This window comes from Lonchura striata, chromosome 2 (genome assembly GCF_050655825.1).
Source record: "Lonchura striata isolate lonStrDom1 chromosome 2, ASM5065582v1, whole genome shotgun sequence".
Lineage (NCBI taxonomy): Eukaryota > Metazoa > Chordata > Aves > Passeriformes > Estrildidae > Lonchura > Lonchura striata.
The window spans coordinates 83,338,894-83,354,666 of record NC_140704.1 but is presented as its reverse complement, the minus strand read 5'-3'; the positions used below and the strand labels follow the sequence as shown (position 1 = coordinate 83,354,666).

Genomic DNA, 15,773 nt, shown 5'->3' with positions numbered 1-15,773 from the left:
AAACGTGTGGCAGCCGGAAAGCAACTCTTATTTTCACCGCCTGCTCTGTTAACGAGAACTTATTCTTGTCTTCCGCCTTGTGGAGGAGCGGCGGGTCACTTCCCTGTGTCACTCCCGGCGCAGTCGGTGCCGCTCCCGCCGGCCGCGGGCCCCGCCGGGGCCGCCCTTCCCAGGGGCGCGGCGCGTGCCGGTTCCGGCGGGACGGGAGTGGCTGAGGAGCCGGGGCCGGGGCCGGGGCCGGGGCCCGCGCTGCCGCTGCCGGCCTGGCCCGGAGCCCCGCCGACATGAGCGGCGAGCGGCGACGGCCGGGCCCGGCCCCGCGCCCTCCCCTGGGGCCGGGCCCAGCGGCGGCCGCCGGGGCTCGGCGGGGCGGGGCGGAGCGGTGCCGGGCGGGCCGGAGCGCGGCGGAAAGGTGAGGCCTCCCTGGGCTGCGCTGCCTTCCCTGATGAGCGGGGACGGGAGAAACCTGGTCGTGGAGTGCGACTCTGCCCAAAAGCAGCGCGGTCCGCGGTGTCCAGGGAGGGCGTTCTGCTCCTCGGCCCCGCTTCGGTGAGGCCCCGCCTGCAGTGCTGCTCCAGCTCCGGGCTGCCAGCACAGGAAGGACAGCAAGCTGTAGGAACGAGCAGGGCCACGAAGTTGATTATGGGGTTGGAGCTTCTCTTCTGTGAGGAAATGTGAGACAGCTGGGGCTGTTCAGACTGCAGAAAAGAAGGGTTTGGAGTGAGTTTTGGCCTTCCAGTACCTGAAGGGAGCCTACAAGAAATATGAAGAGGAACTTTTTATAAGGGTGGGTAGGGACCAGGACAAGGGGGAAGGATTCCAGCTGGAAAGGAGTAGTTTTGGATTAGACATTAGGAAGGAATTCTGTACTGTGAGATTGGTGAGGCGCTGGAACAAGATTGCGAGAGAAGCTGTGAATGCTCCATCCTGGGAGGTGTGCAGGGCTCTGAGCACTCTGGTCTAGTGCAAGGTGTCCGTGCCCACAGCAGGGGGATTGGATCTGAGTGCCCTTCACAGTGCCTTCCAGCACAGGCCACTCTGCGGTTCTGTGAACTCTGGTCCATAGATCTGTGCTATGAGACAGCTTGGTACGTGTCAGGGCTCGGGTGCCAAGGGGCTATAACACTAGTAAGCAAAGATATTTTTCAGGTGGGAGGGTTTAACCTAGAAATAGAAATGTGTTGTGCAGTTTTAAAGTTTATAGGGTGGATGTTAAGTTTGTGAGTTCTGAGGTGGCTGGCCTGGGTAGCCACTAATTGTCTAAAACATTAATGTGACAACTATCAAGCAACCCATAACTTACAACTTTTGGGCAGGATTATATGTAAACTCAAGATAAATATCTCTGAAAATTTTCTATGTGGCCATATCCTAAACCTTTGGAGAGCTTGCTAAATGGATTGTAGACATCCTATCTTGGTACCTTGATCGTATTGGAAGACACAAAGATTGGAAATTTTTGCACTAAGCAATGATCCTGGTGCAGTGGATGTTTCACAGAGCACCAGGTAAGTTTGTAAAAACTATTTACTTGCAGGACCGAAACTTGTTTAAAATTTCTGTTAATCCTTGGGGTTTTTGGTGATTGTGCACCCCAAGGATAGCAGGCAGCAGGTGTTTAATCAGAGCACTAATTCTTGTGCAGGTTATGTTTGAGGAACTGACACAGCTTAGCCTTGGTAAGAAATGATGGTCAGGGGAGTAAGTTAGAAAATAGTTTGGATGTGGTCTTATTTTACTAAACTGTTCTGGATTTTCTTCCTGGTTTTGAATAATTTATGTACCCTCTGAATTCTCAAAATATAATGTAACTCTTAAAATATTTTAATTTTCCTGAAACATATCTTTTGTTCTGGGAGAGAAACTCTTCATATATTTCTTCATTCTTCAAAGCCAGGATAATCTTCAAGGGTGTCTGACGGAACCAACCAGCCTTTCTGTAGGTGCAGAAGAGAAAAACGAGAGTGTTTCCACACAGCTGGTAAAGCATAAAGGTGAAGTTGGTGTTGCTTCTGAGGAACTTGGCTCAGCAAATGCACCTGCAGACCAGAAAGAGCAAACTGCATCAGAAATAAGACAAGACTGTGTATACAGAATAAGTGGGAGACCTGAAAAGATAGATGTGATTAAATCTGTTGTGATGGATCAGGATGCATCCAGAAACTGTGAGCTGTATGTACCTGTGTCTGGTAATCATTCAGCAATAGAGTCATCTGAGGAGAGGTAAGGATTAATTTTTTAAAATATATTAACAATTTTCCTGTAGAAAGGGAGGGTACTTTCTGTTCATGAAGGTAAATTTATGGGTTTTTTTCCCTTGGTATTTTTGGTTCAGGAAAATCCCATTAACTAGTTCAATAATTAAAGTATTTACATGCAACTTCTTGCACTGTTTATTTCTTTTGTGCACACATGTTTTCATTTAATCATTCTTTTTCACTGTTCTTTTTCTTACTTTTTCAGTATATTTTTAGAAATATTTATTTGAACATTAATGGAGAAAGGCTTTTGTTTCCACAGATTTCTGTGCTACAACAATGTTATGATACACTTTCATCTCTGGAATGAGAGTGCCTGTGCAGATGGATTGCACCTCTTGCCTACCTGGATTTCGAAACAATTCTCTTGAATTGCAGTACCTTGTTTACTCTGGATGTTAATCTGTCATGGTCTCAGTCTGTGGCTGCTTCTGTTTTGCCAACTCCCAGAAAGAAGGTGGTTTCATAATATCTGCAGAAGGGACATTACACTGCTTCCTTTACACCAAACTTCCTCTTTCTTGATCTCACTGGCTTAGTCAGTTGAGCACTTCTTCTCTTTCTGCATCTTTGCTGAATTTATTCAAGGCTGTATTGCAGAGGAAAAATTTCCTTGCCCTGACACAATTTCTCTCCCTGTGGGATCCCTTGTAGCAGCAGGTTTCTTCATGCTCAGAGGGGGCGGTTGGTGCTTTATATTTTAGATACTTGGCTTGTACAGAAGATAAACTAGAGATTGCTGCTGTCACATACCAAGCTGTATGGTTTTCATCATAGTTATTTTCAAGGTTATTATGTATTCTTCAAAGTCTTCACAAACCTTAATGTCCTTAATGGACAAAGCCTAATTTCTGCTGAGAAATTAGGCTTTGTCCAGCATCATAGTGTAACACAAATATGGACTTGAAACAAATCTTTATATGTTTCTTCTCGACAGATAATACTTTGTTTGATACCTACTATATTTGTTGTTTCTCTTTTAATTAATGATTATTTAGTGTTGTTAAAAATGCAATTTCATGCAGCTACTTGAACACTTGAGTAAAAACTTAACTAATTTTGTATGACAGCCCAGTAGATGAGTTTCCTGGTATTAAGCTACATTGCTCTTTATACTAAAGACTTTTTGTTCTCAAGGGAGATATACACAGATGGTTTGAGTAAGCTGGTTTGGACATAAAGAAAAAGAAATACAAAGCCATCATTGAGTAGTCTGTCCTTTCAAGTTTAATGAAAGTAATCCAGTTACCATCTGGCTACATTAAACTCTTTCTCACTGTCTTCCTAATTGCTTGTCCTCTCTTAGAGGTGTAAGATGTGTCTTAATTTCTTCCTAGTCTTTTGGAGGCAAACTGTGGTTTGGATTTGGGGTGTTCTTGAGGAGTAGATTAGAAGCTACTAATTAGTAGTGGGCAGTTAGCAATAACCTTGCAGCCTTTTTCTGCTTATATACTTTCCTTTGAAAAACAGACTTCCAATGTAAACTTATTTTAGTGCTATGCCTAAATGGTACTAATATGGCTGGTGACATAAGTTTTTTTAAAGTATTTTAATTGTGAAGCTGTGAATATTTTTTAGAAGTTTATTTGTTAGATGTAATTATATGACAAATGCCTCTGGGGAATGGAATGTGCAATTTGCAGTCAGTTTTTTGAACGTTGTATGGACCTCTGTTTTCAGCAGTAATGTTCCCATACAAGCTGCAGATGATGGTCTATGCAGTATTCTTGTAGGGCATAATTTCCTCTCTCATGGTCATAACTGACTTCGGAATGTTGTATTATATGCTCAGATGCAGGTACTTGACAATGTACCTTGGCCAAAAAGCCCATATTATTTGAGGAAGAAATGTTTCTCTGGATTTCAGCTAGCCTGTAAGCTGCAGTTTGGACCATGGTGGAAGTTCTCTTTAGATTTAGTAACATTCAAACTAAATGCAGGTAGTTGGCCGCTTTTCATTGTATTCTGTCATATATTCTGCTCAGCACGAGTTGGGTTTGTCAGTCCCAGTGGTGTGTAGATACAAAGCCCTGTTGGGTGATGTGTTCTTAGCTGCATGCATAGGCACATTATTCATATGTGCAGTAAATAGACATGTTGGCTTGTTTCTTTTGCCAATTTAAACTGTAAAATGTAGAAATACAAAGGGACTGGAGTATCCATTCAAACACAGAAGAGAAATTCAGGCAATGATTTATTACCAACCTTGTGACAGATACTGGAGGGGAGCAGCTAAGAGGGTTTTCTAAACATTTCTCTATTTTTGAGAACTAATGTTGGTTCTATGAAAATGGGTAAGATGGAAAGCAAATTGAGTTGAAAGAAATGGTAGAAAGACTAAAATACTTTCCTCAGTTGTAAAAATGGGAAGAAGTTGAAGAGGAGAGTAGGATTTGTGCTGTTACTTGAGGTATGTGTTGATTTTTATTGCAGCGAGGAGGACATGTATCGTGATGAAGAAGAAATAGAGAGAGAGAAAATGCTACTTAGTGAAACAAACTCATCAGGTACTATCAAACTTTGTGTGAAGTTTCAAATACAGTATTGCAACTCACTGTAGCACCAATGTGTGATGTCCTGACGCTCTCTCCTCCAGGGACTTCTGTGCACAGATGTATGTTCAATATCAGTTCCTTATGCCTGAGTACATTGTACTGTTTGATTCAAAAAACATCAATTCTCTGGAAAATTAGTTGCTCTTAATATATCATTCCCTTTGTTTCTTAGTTACTTCGAGTGAATGTGACTTCTTTGGAAAGCAGTTACATAATCTACATTACAAGTGTTGTGCTTGAAAATTACTCAGTCATAGTCATCTTATCAGCATCTGTTGCTGGCATGCCTTGATAGCCTCAGTACAACCTGGTTTTGGATTGAAGGTTGTTGGGATTCCAAGGCAAAACTGCATCTCTTCTTTCTGACTTACTGAGAAAGATCTGTCATCTTTCTCCCTTACAGTCTAGCTGCTGTATGAAGAAGAGAAACTTTTGTCAATATTTTTCTCATTGCTAAGAAAATGAGGAGTACTTTACTAATTTCTCATCTTTGCCAATTAATTTTTTTTGCAGAAGGGAGGAGCAGAGTGTTCCCTATCTTGTTGAACTACATCATAATTTTTCTTCACGCATAATTTTCAGAACAAACAGATTCTATCCCCTCCCACAGCAATAATTACTTGGTAGCTACAGGTTGTGCTGCCAGTTTCATTTGGCACTGAAGTTATTTTAAAGTGATAGTGTGGTTATAAATTTGATGGGCTTTCTACCTTCTTCAGTTTTATAAGGTTCTGTTGCATGCAACATGTTGCATGTTCTGTTTTGACAGAATATAAATTAAGTGTTTCACCTGAAATGGACATCATGGAGTATTGCAGGAAGGAATGGAGAGGAAATACACCAGCAGCAAAAAGGATGAGAAAGGTAGCAGTTCTATTTTTGTTGAATTTCATTAGGCTCTTGGTTTTTGTCTGCTACATGATTTCCTATGCACTCAGTCTTTTAAGATAGGAAATGCAGTAGTAGTGTTTTACATTGTGAGTGAGGTCTTAGGAGTGGTTTACAGCTGGCAGATGCTTTTCTTCGTGCTTATTTCAAACATGTTTTTAGCAAAGCTACTTGCTGATAATTTAGGGTTTTGATTAATACTGTCCTTTTTTATTGTTTTCAATTGAAGTTTTATATTTTGTTTATGGACATAAATTGCTAATTTTGTGGACTGTTAAAGTGCAAAGCAGGTTACCAAATTCTTGGGTGGAAGGCAAGTAATTAAAAGTGGTGAATTGCATGGGTTTTAAAATTTTTTTCCTGAGATTTTTACCAGTTTTCTAACTATTTTTTATATTAATCTTACCAAGAATGGTAGAAAATAAAGTTGTTTTGTTGCTTGAGAAATTTAGTGATACGTATGAGTAAACATAAAGATACCTTACAAAAGTCAAAAACTCCCCATTCCTCCCTGGAGAGATTACTGTGAGAAGTATGGACATACAGGACATGGGCGCTTGCCAGAGTAGTTGAGCTACAGAAGCTGCATTTTGACATTGTGGCTTCTGCTACAACTATGAGTATGGGAAGAGCAGGAAGGGAACAAATGTGCTCAGGCAAGTGTCAAGATATTTCAGCGTAAACACAAACTTACCCTGAGGCAGAAACAAACTACATGTGCCATGTTTGGGGTAAGTAGCATCAATTAGTGCTCAAATTTCTTTTAAGCATGATGTGTGTGTATGTTGGATATTTTTTTGGAATATAGGTGAGCCATATTTCAGTGATGTGTATGTTCTGTCATCAAACAAATACCTCAAACAGTTATCTATTAGATTTCTTCAGTTTCTTGTTTGTTTTTTAGCAGAACTAAGTTGGTTTTTTTAGGGTATAATTTGTGACCTAAAAGCATTTGAACTTCCAAAAGGGGTAGTAGGTCATGTTTGGTTTTTGTTTTAATAGCATTAGTATGTGGATGATAATATTCTAATACCTCTTATGTTAACAGGGTGTGACCTTAAAATGTTTTATTAATGATTTCCTGTTCTTTGGATTTTGTGTTTTTCTAGGGATATGAAGCAGTTGCCCAGAAGTTTGCATCTATTAGGAGAATACGAGGTGATAACTATTGTGCTTTCAGAGCAACTCTTTTCCAGGCCTTAAGCCAAGCTACCCAGTTACCAAGGTGGCTGCAGAGTGAGGATTTTACTATGGTACGTGTCAAACTGATCTTCTGACAATAGACTAATATTGGGTCTAACCTATTTGATAATTTTATTATTTCATTTCTCTTGTTATATAATGCATATGCTCACTTGTCAATATCCCCTGAACTGAGAAGTTATAATGTTCAAGATTACTGTTTGTGCACAGTGATTCATTCAACTTGGAATTGAGTCCAGATGCCCTTGGTTTCCATTTTGTAATGGATATAAATGTTACTGTAGTGCTTACTGGAATGTCACTTGTCTGTCTTTATCTTCCTCTCTTGGTTTCTTCTTACTGCCTATAATGTGGCAGTAAGAGATTTTCCACAAGACAGCTGATAATAACAAAAAAATACAATTTATTCTAACATTTGAGAAAACCCTAGCTTTTCAAAATTATAATGTCTATGTTTTCTCTAGAAAGTGGAATAGCAAATTGGATGCTGTAGGCTTTGCAGAATGTGTAATTACCTGTGTCTTAAATGGTGCTTAAAATAAGTGTGAGAGCAACTCCAACCATAAAGAACAGTTCTTGTGGAGCACTGATGTATGAGAAAAGCAAGGTATTCCCCTGCCAGTAGAAGAACAATTTTCTAGAATTTTTTTTGTCTCAACAAAGTCCATTTGATGGTATTGGTAAAGATGGAAAAAACATGTAAGAAGCTGCAGATACAAAATTGAGGCACTTGAGAAGAGTAAGGTTCCAGTTGTCAGGATGCTGCTTGAAATGTAAATGGTGAATGTCTGATGCAGACTCTGTGTGTATGGTAGCAGTCGGAGTAGAGTCACACTGCCCTTACTACCTTTTTGCATCACTTTAGAGGACAACTGAAAATTTCTCATTCTGGCTACTGTAATTTTTAAGTAAACATCTTGTGATTATGTTTTTGTAATTACTGATGAAAATAGTTCTGTGAGATGTTTTACAGCAAGTACATTGCAAAATGGTTTCCTTTTTGTAAAAAACACATTCTTTCAGCTCTCAACCATTTCCACATTATCAGACTAAAGAACATAGTTTCCCAATGATCCTTTAAAGAGCAAACTTTTTTAAAATTTTTAATGATCTTCTTTTTTTACTGAAGTTTTTGATGATGTTCTTTTTTTTTTTTTTTTGCTACTGATTCACAGAGGAAAATATCATATGATAATTAACATTTTTTTAAAAGGGTGTATGCTTACAAAATAAACTGAAATGATAAATTGTTATGCATCAAAGCAGAAGGCACATAAGAGTAATGTGTATACTGACAGCTGGCAGTACAAATATAACAGGGTTTTTGGGTTTTTTCTTGTTGTTAATTTAAAACGGTGATTACATGCATATTTGTAGTTGTAGAAGTTACTGACATATAATTTTTGATTATTTAGTTCTATGTGTGCAGGATGACAGGCTGGGTGGGAGAATCTGTGCCTCTGGCACATACTTGGCTGCCACTAAAGAGAACACATTATTACTTTGGAGTCCTGGTAAACTGGAAATGGACTGGTGGTGGCTGATGGCATAAGTGCTACTCTAGCCAAGTATTTACTCCATTGTAAGACCTAAGTTGCTCTTCCAGTTCTAGCAGTAAGATGGGTTAATAGATGAAGGTACAAAACTGGACATGCAACTGCCAGGATGTCCTCCAAGGGAGGTGTAAACGCTCTGACCTGAACAGGTGTAGCACGTGAGCAGTAAAAGAGGCAGTTCTGAGGCTAAAACATTATTTGATGCATCAGCAAATTCCCAAGTTGTTTTATTCTTTAATAAAAATCCTGTCCCAGAGTGTTTGAATTGTGCTTCTTGAAAAGGAAATGTTTTTTTTGTTTGTTCTGGACAAAGTAGTTTGTTGTCCACCAGGACTTCAGGATGATCTGATGAATGTCATTTTCTCTTCTGTTGGGTCAGGAACACTTTCAAACAAAGTCACTGTCATCTATCTGCTGTTGGGGGAGTGTTTTAATTAAAAACAAACAAACAAAACTTCAAAACAAAATAAAACAACAAATAAAAAAGAAGGCATGAGTAACTTGGTTGGTAATTTTTTTCAGTCCTTATGTGTTAGATCTGGAAGTAGTAATAGACCAGTATTCTTACTGTTACCCAACAAATGTTATAAACAGCCACTTGTGTTTGGTTGTGATCATCTTACTATGATATCTGTTCAGAAGGATATATGAGGTACTAATTTAAGGTGAAAACTGTTAAAATATATAAAATATGCAGGTGATGGCTTTTCCTTTCCAGACCTTTAGTTTAAGCTGACTTTTATTCTCTCAACTTCCAGCTTCCTGAAAACTTGCTGAGCGAGTATGACTGGATCAAGCAGTGGCAGCTCAGACAGAAACCTGGCAAGAGGATGGGAGAAATAAAGGATGAAATAAAAGATTATTTAATGCTTCTAAGGAAGAAGGTTGGAAAAGTATTTGTATATTCTTTGGTCACTTGCAAATAAGAAAAGTGACAAAGATTTTTGAATGTGGAGAATTTAACATAAGGATGCTTTCAGTAGTGAAAGTTCCTTTTCTGTATGTATATTGCAAAAAAATCAAGAATATCTGTTCAGATATGTGAGAGGCATCTGGTCTTTTACTACGTGCAGTAGCCTGATGCTGGAATTACATTTGCAAGCAGCTCTGCAGAACACTATTAATTAGACAGATTTCAATGAAAAAATTAATATAACAGAGAAGCTTTCTGCCTCTATTATTTCTTGTATTTATTTGAAGGAATTATGTATACTGCAGACAAATCCTTTTGGTATCTGGATGAGATTAAGGAAAGAAAAACAAACAACACTGAAGTAATTTCAAAGGTGTAGTTTTTGTTCCATTTTTATACATTTATTTCAGGTCACAAGAACATGACTGTGCCCCTAAGTATTCATACTATATTACCTAGCCCCATGCTTTCTCCCTCTTGGAAGTCTGGAACCTATTAAAAAAACTCTTCAGTTGTTCCTTTCTTACTGTGAATGCAAATTCTCTTTATGAAGGCTTTCAAGAATATTTGGAATACTTCATTCAGCAGTTTGAGGGTTGGAATGAAATACACATTTTGAGTAACAGAAATGTAAAGAATACGCAGTATGTAGGCTTTATGGTGCAGGAAACTAAAAAGTTATTTATTACCTTAATGTGTATTGTCCCACAACAATATTTGTTCTGCCACTTTGCAGCAATTTCTAGCACCCCTTCCTTTTGCTTTGCTTATGTATCGATTTAAGCAAAATCAGACTAGTCAGCCTGACTTTGATTGGGGTACAGTTGTGGAAATATAAGTTAAATTCTGAGTGCGTGTGCTGAGCATCTTGCAACTCACAAATGGCTTTTTGCATTTCTTGCAGTGTGATGGCTGTTGATTTGTGTTGTGTCTGATGTTTTTTTGGTTTTTTTTTGTTTTTTTTGTTTTTTTTTTAGTGGAAGAATATAAGTGAAATAAAGGGTCCTCTGGAGAAACAAGAAGCTTGTGATAAATTGTTTAAAAACGAAGAGGAGGAGTATAGTCTTTATGAAGCACTGAAATTTTTGATGCTTAACACTGCCATTGAATTATACAATGCCGATAAAAATGGAAAGAGAGTGCCTGTCTTCTCCTGGCTCCTGTTTGCGCGGGATACATCCAGCAACCCTTGTCAGTTAATGCATAATCACTTGAATCATATTGGTCACAGTGGAGGCCTTGAACAAGTAAGGATAGGTTGTTCTTAAGGTATTTTCCTGTTTGAGTTTTCAGTTTCAAGTGCTTTAAGAAATTTCTCAGCTTTTGTTGGGAAGAATGGGTTAGAACTGCTTGCTTGTAGTGAGAGTCATAAAGGACCTCCTCTGAAACACTACATTTTTGTCTGGTGACTGGCAGGTAGCATTCTTTGGAAATAGGGTTTGCTATTAATAGAACACTTGTATGGATCTCTTAGCTGTTAGCTTTTTAAAAAATATCACAATAAAAGCTAATACTCAAATTATGAATACCATGTGTAGCACATACATGGGTGAATTCTGATAAGCTAATGGAAGTTAGTGTTTTATACGTGGCATAAATGGTACACATATTACAAAAAAGCCCCAAACCAAAACAAGCAGTAGTTAATGAGCGGAATAGACTGAAAGGTTTTGGAAACATCTATTTAGAAAGATCCCATTGAATTCATTACAAACGGGACACTGCAATGAAGTTCACAACTTAATTGTAGATACTAGAAGCATGGAAGTATTATGTTTTGGTTTTGTTTCTTATCTTAAAAATCGGACAACTGCAGTACAGATAAGACAGTTTGCTGTTTCTGTGAAAATGAGTGATTTATTGGTGACTTTTTTGCTGCACAGTTTAGTCAAGAAGTTATGTTGACAGTTTTTTTGTCCTGCCTATATTTGTTTATTTCAGTAAGATTATTTGTAAATTGTTATTTAGAACAGGATATGCTTGTCACTGTAGTAGAAGAAGTAGAAGCTTTTTACAGCTTATTTTTCTGACTTTCTTCTCCTGTCGACAGGCTTTGTAAGGGCTTTCCATTTACTTTTTGTTTGGTTGGAAACTTCAAAGTACCCTGTAAGAGTGAAAGGATCATTGTCTGAAACCTGCTCTTGTCTGGTTTTAAGTGACTTAACAGGATGAACACTGATGCAAGAGAATGTCTTTCCTACCTGCTTGCAGCAGTAGGACACTGTGTAAAGCAGTTTTTCTTTAGGATTATTTTATTATTGGGCCATTGTGGATTTGCGGACTTTGTTGTTAAATGCATGGTATCATAGAGGGGTATGATGGAGATGAGAGAATGAGAGATGCTCATGTATAGGACTTCTCACTTCACAATTTTTGTTTTTGAAAAATTACATCTGATAGGTATTAGTTTAACATTTTTATGAGGGAAATCTTGTAGAAGGTTATGTTGAATTTTATGCAAATATTTGTTGTTTCCAATGTAGGTGGAAATGTTTCTCCTTGCTTATGCTCTGCAGTATACCATCCAAGTGTACCGACTCTATAAGTACAGCACTGATGAGTTCATCACACTTTACCCCAATGACCCGGAGGAGGACTGGCCTGTGGTGACTCTCATAACTGAAGATGACAGACATTATAATATTCCAGTCAGAATGTGCCAAGAGACAATGCTCTGAATAAGTGATTGTTTGGCAGACAACCTTGTGCTGCTAATGGAGGTTTCCCATTCTATTTTGAAACAGGACAATGGCAAAATCCATGTGACTAAATCAACAACTTGAAATCTGTGTTTTGGAAGTTGACATCTGAAATAAAGTATCAAATACGTACTATCTTAACAGTAAATGTTTGGCAAGCATGGCTTTGTTTTCCTTTAAAAAAAATGGAAGCTTCTGCAGTCCTTTTTTTGGAAGGACTTACTCTGAACAGAATTGCCAAAACTATAGATTTATTAATTTTATTTCTTTTAGTGAGGCTCCATGGTAAAACATGAGGTAACTTTTTACTCTGCAAAATAATTACAATTGAAATTTCTGGGAAAGTAAGGTGGCAGTGTCTTGGCAGATCTTTGTAATAGTGCTTAGAAGCCATTTATACAAAATTTGGTCTCAGGAAGTAATACAATTCTTTTGCAGCTGGAATTTAATGCCTGCCATGGTTTATGCTATAAGAAAGATGGTACTTAATGTTTTCTAATGCTTTGGGGTTTTTTTTCCTACGTAAGTGTCTCTTATTTAGAAGCCAGTTGTCTGTTACATTGAAAATGAGCTGCTCTTCCCCTTTCAACCCAAGAGGGACGTGGTAAATGTGTTAAGTATAAAAGCTGTTGGATAGTCTGTCACAAAGTCAAAGACTACACAGAATTCCCACTTAAATTATGACAGCTGATAGGACGTTGCCACATGCCTGTTAACTTCCATGTCTTTCATGTTATTGCTCCTGTAGTGTTAATCCTCTCTGGCAGCTTCTCTGGAGAACATGAGGATTTTAGTTTGTCCAGGGAGTGCAGTAGATGGAAATAAACTTTTGGTGCAGCTTACTCCTCCCAAGAGTGGAGATATGAGAGGTTCTGTTTCTGCTTAGTTATTCATTATGCTTTAAAACTGAAAGAATATAGAATGTATCAAATGCTGGAAGTGCTGACAAGTCCTTAAAAAATAATTAATGAAGCATTCAGCTTTTAGGTTCAAGTAGAAGTATGTCCCACAGATGACTTTTGGAACAAGAGAGTGAAAGCTGATTTAACTGAAATGCTGGTCATACACAGGTCACTTAGAAGGCCTTCATATGTAAATGGGGTAAGGTTATAAAAACTTTTCATTTGAATATTCTGGAGAAAGTGGCGTGCAAAATTCTTTTGTTCTAGTTGAAATTAATTTGTTAACTATTATTGTGGAAGGTAATATACACAATGAAAATGTTTACTCACTATGTTCTAAATAAATTAAACATGTGAATGAGGCCTGTCATGTATTCTATTTGTCATATTTTCGTTGCTTTCTAAATCAATTACTTTGTTACTGAAAATTTCTGGGAGCTACAGGGGAATAAAAAATTTAGTAAATTCATCTGGCAGGACTTTGTTTCTTGTTTTGTGGCCTATACTTTATATTTTTAATATTTCACCTTTTTTTGAAGTTAGTTTGTTCTTGAAAGCTGTGAAGTATAGTAATGTATGTAAAAGAAATAATTATTGGCTGCTTGCACAGGCAGCAAAACCAAGTAATTCCCTGAATTTATGTTATCCAAGAAAAGCTGAAGAGGATGAAAAATAAATTAACTTGTGCAACTCATAACTCTGATAGAAAAGTTGTAGTTATGATTTAATTAACTAAAATTATTGAATTGTGATAATGTTCTTGAGACAACACCTCTTTGAAAAGATATTGTCACACATGTAAAGTAGTAGTATGACAAAAACCTCTAAAGCAGAGGCTTTTTAGGGGCTGAGTTTGTAGCCATTAGGGGTGGAAACAATTCACATAATTGGCTTGTGTCTTGAACTGGAAAGGTGGGACTGGGCACAAGGTGCTTAAGTCACATGTGTTTTTTGCTAAAAGTTTCTGCTGTCTACCAAGATTTTATTTTGCTTTTATCCTGTTTCCTAGTAAGTTATAAAGTGTGCCTGGCGCTGCAGCAGACAATCTATCTAAGCTCGGGCTGGGTGCGGCTCAGAGAAGCCTGATGGAGTTCTGTGAGAGCTCACCAAGACCTGGTGTTTGGTTCAGGACTGTGCCTTTATTCAGACAGCTAAGCCAAAGCTTGGCCAGCTCTTGGCCAACAGTATTTCTGTGTAACAGTAACAGCCCTCTCATCCAGAACTAGTTAAGGAAACTGGAGAGCAATGTGGGAACTTCTGTCTCACCTGGGTGGCAGATGTAGTCAGAGAACTGTGTAGATGTTGAAGGAAGTGAAGGAAGAGAGAGCTCTTGCACTGTGTATGGAGTGCAGGGCTCAACTTGTAATCTTGTGTCCCTGGTATATAAATAGTGTTGGTTGTGCCGCTCCTGCATCTTGTTTTCTTCTGGAGTTACTTGCTATTTGTTTTCCTACTATGCTAGCTGGCAGGACAGCATCAAGAATGTCTGAAGGTGGCCAAATGTTCTTCATGAATGCTCCCTTTTTTGCTTAATGCTGGAAGATGACAGGAGCCATGTTCTCCAGCTGGCTGCAATGAATATTTGTGCTATGACACTGACTAATGTGCTCCAAGCCAGACATAGTCAAAGAATATGTCCATTTATTAATTTCTTGAGGAGAACTTCAGGCTTTCAGAAATGGAAAAGAAATATTAATTCCACAGAGTTGAAAGTGAAGCAGGAATTTCATCATGGTAGAAGCCTCCCAAAGAAGGCATCTCTCTAGTCCCCTTTCCTCAGAGCACTCATTTCTGCCTAGATGCTGATAAAATTCTCTTCTATTCACAACTCCTAGGGATGGCAAAAATACCATCCTAAAATGTACTGAACCACTGAAGAACTGGTCAGTACTGACTAAAGATTGATTTATCAGGGCTGTTGGGAGGTTACTTTGGCATGCTGAGGAAGGGGGGGGGCACACTGAATGTGATCACCAGCTGTCGCCTCTAGGGGATAGTTTGCCCAATTTGACTCTTCTTGGAATTGTAGGGTTTGGGATAGTGTTTTTAGGCACCTGCCTACAAGATTTTGATGGGATAAATTTCCTTTGGGCTGTGTGGTACGTGGCCTCTGCATGTGCATGTCAGTCTGAAAAATACAATATTTTAAATTGAAAAAACCCAATCCCTCATTTTATTGAAATTATGTTTTTATGTAGGCTGAACACGGTGGGTACTTTCCTCTCCCCATCTCTCTTAACCTTTCTAGAATCAGATACTTCTGCAACATCTGGTGGCTCGCTGGACTGGGACAGAATTTAGCCGTGGCGTTTCACAGACCTTTCGCTGGAAATGTTCAGTTCTGGCCCACAGCTGCCCGACTCGGAGTGGTTTTGCGGGGGAGCCCGGGAGCCCCTCAGCCGGGCCCCGCAGTGGCGCAGGGCGAGCGTACCCTCCTGTCCCTCTGTCACCAGGTGTCCCTGAAGCCCCCACCGCCCGGCTGGTGGCACCCGCAGCCCTTCCCTGCCGAGGCACAGCCGGGATTTCTGCTGGCTTCTCACTTCACCGTGGCGATGCCACACTTACAGAGCGTGGTGATGATACACAAACACCGACCGTGCTGAGGAAATACGGTGTGGCCAAAATGCTTTGCCTTGTGACCTAGTTATGTACTGATCTTTGCTTGTGATGCAGTGATCTCAAAAGACCACGGTTTAGCAGCATCAGCCTTAGAGACTTGCATGACAGGATGTATAAGTTGAAGTTCTTAGTGCATAGGGAGGTGAAAGACATTTGAAGATGTGGAACACTGTGAAATGA

At 39.2% G+C, this 15,773-nt stretch overlaps 1 protein-coding gene across 7 annotated transcripts; it reads left to right on the top strand.

The window, feature by feature from the left end:
- Nucleotides 1-269: 269 nt before the first annotated feature.
- OTULIN (OTU deubiquitinase with linear linkage specificity) lies at nt 270-13,336 on the top strand. Of its 7 annotated transcripts, none has more exons than XM_085571687.1 (9): nt 357-412; nt 1,317-1,508; nt 1,894-2,223; nt 4,692-4,765; nt 5,583-5,677; nt 6,811-6,954; nt 9,219-9,344; nt 10,351-10,620; nt 11,857-13,336. In XM_085571687.1, the coding sequence occupies exons 3-9, from the start codon at nt 2,141-2,143 to the stop codon at nt 12,049-12,051; spliced, it is 987 nt and encodes a 328-aa protein (XP_085427813.1). In that variant the 5' UTR covers nt 357-412; nt 1,317-1,508; nt 1,894-2,140; the 3' UTR covers nt 12,052-13,336. The 7 variants fall into 7 exon arrangements, with proteins under 7 accessions (XP_021384615.3, XP_085427813.1, XP_085427814.1 ...); XM_085571688.1 differs by having other exon boundaries at nt 382-549; XM_021528940.3 differs by lacking the exon at nt 1,317-1,508 and having other exon boundaries at nt 270-412.
- The last annotated feature ends 2,437 nt before the right edge of the window (nt 13,337-15,773 follow it).